The 5,165-nt window shown below is 38.9% G+C and overlaps 1 protein-coding gene across 1 annotated transcript in view; it reads right to left on the reverse strand.

Annotated features, from left to right (window-relative positions):
- NCOR2 (nuclear receptor corepressor 2) overlaps positions 1-5,165 on the reverse strand; it is a 432,386-nt gene that overhangs the window by 52,151 nt on the left and 375,070 nt on the right. The window contains exons 29-30 of the mRNA XM_018557336.1: positions 4,306-4,455; positions 3,127-3,216 (exon numbers count right to left, since the gene is read on the reverse strand). Coding sequence (XP_018412838.1) covers positions 3,127-3,216; positions 4,306-4,455 — 240 coding nt within the window. The remainder of the gene's footprint in view (positions 1-3,126; positions 3,217-4,305; positions 4,456-5,165) is intronic.

A 5,165-nucleotide genomic window follows, 5' to 3' on the forward strand; every position in this document is an offset into this window, starting at 1 on the left:
CGGGATTGAAGGTGAGGGGTCAGGAGGGGGTGGGGGGTATGGCAGCAGGCAGACAGGGGGGGGACACGAAAAAGCGGCGGCAGCAGACGGGGTGGGGGGCTGGGCTTCGTTGGAGGGGGCGAAAAAACAAGCACATATAGACGATCAGTGGGCTATAGAGCCGCCAATCGTCTATATGTGAAACGTCCCGGTAACGGGTGTTTTCATTGCACTGGTCTTTTCTGCCCGTGCGCGCCAGCTAGCAGAAAAAAAATGCCGTCTGGAGACGGCAACCCGCCAATGCAGCAGTGCCGTCCGTCTGTTTTTTTACAACGAGTGGACGGCAACTGGTTAAATCCATGATCAAAATCTAATATAATAAAAGTTACTGTGTAGTGAACTGAATTCTCAAACAGTGCTGTCAGCCTTCGCAAGTATCTTCTGTGCACTATAAAACACCCCCTTGTCCCATGTTATGAGGCGGAAGGAAGTTTTGCAGTCTTACCAAACTTCATCTCCTAGGGTGACACTGTTGCTCCTCCATAAATACAATACAAGGAGTTAGCGTTGTCACCTTTGGACAGGAAGTGTCACTGGCATCACTAAGTTAAGTAAAGGAAACAAATTCAGCCACTACATCTAATGAATAACGTTGTCACCTATGGCAGAACTACAGAACTCGTACTCCTCTCCTCAATAACATAGGGGGGACTGTTATGTAGACCACAGAGGTAGCTGTAAACAATAAAATAAGAGTGCAACGCAACTGTTAGGGTTTACACATGCTTTCCTTTCTTTCTGCCAAGTGTCTGAAATGTATAAGATGGGTGAGCTTACTGGTGCCTTTACATATGGCGTACTCAACATTTAATGGGGTCCCTGTCATTTAGCCATTTGTACAGGATTTTTATGTAACAAGGCTATACTGCAGGACACATTGTGCACCGGGATCTAGAAAAGCTTAGCCTTGGCTGTCTTTCTAGACATGGCTTTCAAGCTTTTTTTGTGCAGGTGATAGGACCAAACTAAAAGTCTTGGAGCAACGGGCAGATAAGCAAATGTTTTATTTTACACAAAATATCAGATCTTGGGGTAAGCTCTGACAGTTAACTGGTAGAAGACACAGAAGAAAAATACGACGGGAATACTGCCTTCACAAAAAAAAACATATTCCCCTTCATCGTGTGCAATCTTAACAACACTAAGTGTAAGTTTAATCAGCTGAAATGGTCAACTAAGCAAATACATACCAGCAGGGGCTATGTCCTTATTCTGTGCGTGTGTCATTTGTATATGCAAATCTGACCTCAGATGAACTGAAACCCTTTGGGTAATCTCTGTGACCAGCCTACATTGTAGCAAAGTATTAAGCAGCAGGAATCTGCCTAGCTCACCGCCTGTCTTTAGAACAAAAACACCATGTACCTGCAGAGTGTATTGTTCCCGCTCTGATGTTATTCACTCTTTCATTACCACAAAGTACAGAAGAAAAGTGCATTAACGTTTATAGTTCGTTAAGCTAAATGAGTTGAAAGTTATATTATTTTTTTTCAAATTAAACCAAAGGATTGAATTTTGCTTTCAATAATAAGATGCATGATTAATTATTGTGATGATTTTTTTAGGCCTATAAAAAAAAGTTCCAGCCCATATACCAGTAGACTTTTGCTCAGAAAAAATGTGTTTTCAGAACATTAGTTCGATTTCATAATAATAACGGGATCAAATTGCCAATCATTTTTGACGGCAGTCATAAAAAAAAAAAAATCAAAAGGAGCAGGATGGAATTTTTTTTTGAAAGACTGAAATTCTAACAGTGAATGTGGTTTTCATTCAGAAGACTCCATTAATTCCAAAATCAAACAAATTTAAAAAAAAAACATTTGATAGCATTATCGAATGTTCTGACAAAATGTTTGTATAGATTTTTGTAAGAAAATCTACCAGTGTATGGCCAGCTTTACAGTCACATTTTTTAAAATATTGATGTAGTAAAATTGGGATATTCATCATGCCTTGTATTGCCTTGGACACCTTTGCTGGTCACATCAATGGACATCCTGAATGACAACATTCTTTAGTCCCTGTTCACACCTGGGCTTTTGAAGCTCAAAGCTAAGCGGAACAGAACTCTCAACACAAGAAATTCCATTCATTTCAATGGCCCCCTGTTCTCACCTGAGAGTTTTGTCGCAAGCTGTAAAACGCAGAATACAGGAAATGTGGGACATATTCGTTTTGTACATCTTTGTGCAAGTTTTCATGCATATTTACGCACGTTTGTTCAGTCAACGCAATGCATTTCAATCTCGTGTGCGCGCATCTAACACATGTAAAAGATGCTCTAAACATGCTAGACGAGACTCTAAACAAAACGCATGCTATTATGCGCAAAAACAGGTGTCAACGGAGCCTAGCATGGAATCAGGGTAACTAAGAGAAGCAACTACATATACATGGGTATAATAATCATAGTTGCTGCGCCAGAGACAGAGAATGCATACATGTATATCTTGTATTGCTATGTAACTGTATACTCTTGACTGAGATCAAGGATGCAATGGGGAATTTTCCTAAAAATGCTGTTTATGAGAGATTCAAGTCTGCACTATGTATTGTTATAAAACTAACCAAATGTGTTTTTCCGAAATTGTACTTAAAATTTATAAAAACATAAAGGGGCTACAAAAAGAAGCAAAATAGTGTTGACAACTAGCAGCTGATAAGGTGGCAAGTGCAAATACTACAATTCAGAGCCTGAGCAGAACAGTATCTGTGGAGCAATAACTCACACAACAGCATTGTAATTAAAATGTGATTCCACTTTTGTTGAGAAGAAAAACCCAAAGCTGTCAAGTCATTTATAAACACCAAATATGTTTTTGAAAAGTTCATCACATATAACTTAATTTCATTTTGACACATACAGTATTTATGGAAGCAGGCCCACTCTCTGTCCATATGTGAACAGCTCCAAGGATTATGGCTGTAGGCAATTGCACAGAAATCAAGGTAAACTTAGTGTACTTCCAAGCTTACTGGACAGCAGTAACAGTTTAATTGTTGCACAAGTTACTTAAATAAAAGTAAATTACTAACCATCAAAATGAGAGAAAACATAACAACCAGAAGTCCTGAATGTATTACCCTGTGTTATGGAGCCTCTTATATGTTGTGGTGGTTCCTTCATGGTGTGCGGGCTGTGTCTGTCTCCAGGAATGGCTCTTCCCATTAAACCTGCACACAACGACAACACTGAATTGGTGCCAAAGGTTCATGGAAAAATGTTCAAAAAGTGAACATCAATTACATAATTTTTTACAATTTTTTTTATAAATTTGCATCTGGCATAGATGACTTTGTATAGGTGTGCAGGGTAAGGTAGATTGTGCTAAAACATGTGACATCTATTTCTACCTAGTAGTAGTTAGTCACATTCAACTGGACTTGTTTTATAATGTTGAAGAACATAGGATTTTTGTACTCACCGTAAAATCCTTTTCTGGGAGACCATTGAGAGACACAGGAACTCTTACAGGGTTATTCACAAAAGGGTGAAGAGTTTGGGGAAGGCAGGAGAAGTGAAGAATCTGGGCCAAAAATGCTGAATCGAAAAGTGAGCTCAATTGGAGAGTTTTTCAAAATCAGCTATGTTGCCCTAGATTGTTCACTTCTCCTGCCTTCTCCAAACCCTTCACCTTTTTGTGAATACCACTGTTAAGGTGGCCATACACCTTACAATTATCTGCAGATTTTCTGTGGTCAGATGGAAAAATATCGGACCTCTGAAAAGTATAAGCATGCATATGTACTCAGTACTTGGTTTGGGCCCCTTTTGCAGCAATTACTGCCTCAATGCGGCGTGGCATGGAAGCCATCAGCCTGTGGCACTGCTGAGGTGTTATGGAAGACCAGGATGCTTCGATAGCGGCCTTCAGCTCCTCTGCATTGTTCGGTCTCATGTCTCTCATCTTTCTCTTGGCAATGCCCCATACATTCTCTATGGGGTTCAGGTCAGGCGAGTTTGCTGGCCAATCAAGCACAGTAATCCCACGGTCATTGAACCAGGTTTTGGTGCTTTTGGCAGTGTGGGCAGTGCCAAGTCCTGCTGGAAAATGAAGTCAGCATCCCCATAGAGCTCGTCTGCGGAAGGAAGCATGAAGTGCTCCAAAAGTGTAGCTAAACATCTTCACCAAATTTCATAACCATTCCAGAAGAGAGACTAACTACTATTAGATATACCATAACCTGGATAAGAGAACTTTCATTGAGACAGCTATTCCTCATTAAACATATGAAAGAGGAATTAGAGCCAATCAGACATACCTTCTGTAGGGCCGGCTGGCAACTCCCGGACATGTAAACCTCTTGGAATCTGTCCTTCCATCATATCATAAGTGCGTTTTGGACCACTTGACTCCTGCATGCACCCAACAATTCGATTGTCCTCTTTGGAGTTTTGAGAAGTTGATCCACCTGAAAAAAAAAAAAAGTCAATGTCAATTACATAATACATAAATACATCAATACAAATTCAGTAACATTTAGCCTATTTATTATCACATAATACTAGTTTAATTATCGAGAGATATTAAACAAAGACCTATTTCTTTTCTTTGAACAAAAGATACCAAAAAAAATTACACACGGGTGACAGCCAAGATAAAATAAAGTAAAAAGGAAATTATATTCCTTGCTTTAAACACACAATGTCAAAATAATAACAAAACCAGATTAATGGAACGAATTATCTGACCAAAGAGGCCATTTCTTCAAGGGGAAATGATGAATCAGACAGTTCCCAGCTGTGCTATTGTAGAATTCTAGGTCAGAAAATAAAGAATCTCACTGGGAGCACATACCGTATATACTCGAGTATAAGCCGAGATTTTCAGCCCATTTTTTTGGGTGAAAAGTGCCCAGCCTGTATTTGCTACCTACAAGATTTCATTTCATTTATTGTTAGTTAACAATTAAAAACCATTTCTGTATTAATAAGATGCATGATATGCACTGTGACATATTCTTTACAATCAGCCAAGATATTCAGAGTATGCTGCACAAAACAAAACACTATACATGGATGTTTTAAACAAATATCATTCATATTTATTGAATCATAAAATAAGCTTTAAAGAACAAGTTTTTATTTAATTTTTGCAAAAATAAGAAAAATCTAAAAGCTC

Source organism: Nanorana parkeri, unplaced genomic scaffold, assembly GCF_000935625.1.
Source record: "Nanorana parkeri isolate BGI_ZX_2015 unplaced genomic scaffold, ASM93562v1 scaffold13, whole genome shotgun sequence".
Classification (NCBI taxonomy): domain Eukaryota; kingdom Metazoa; phylum Chordata; class Amphibia; order Anura; family Dicroglossidae; genus Nanorana; species Nanorana parkeri.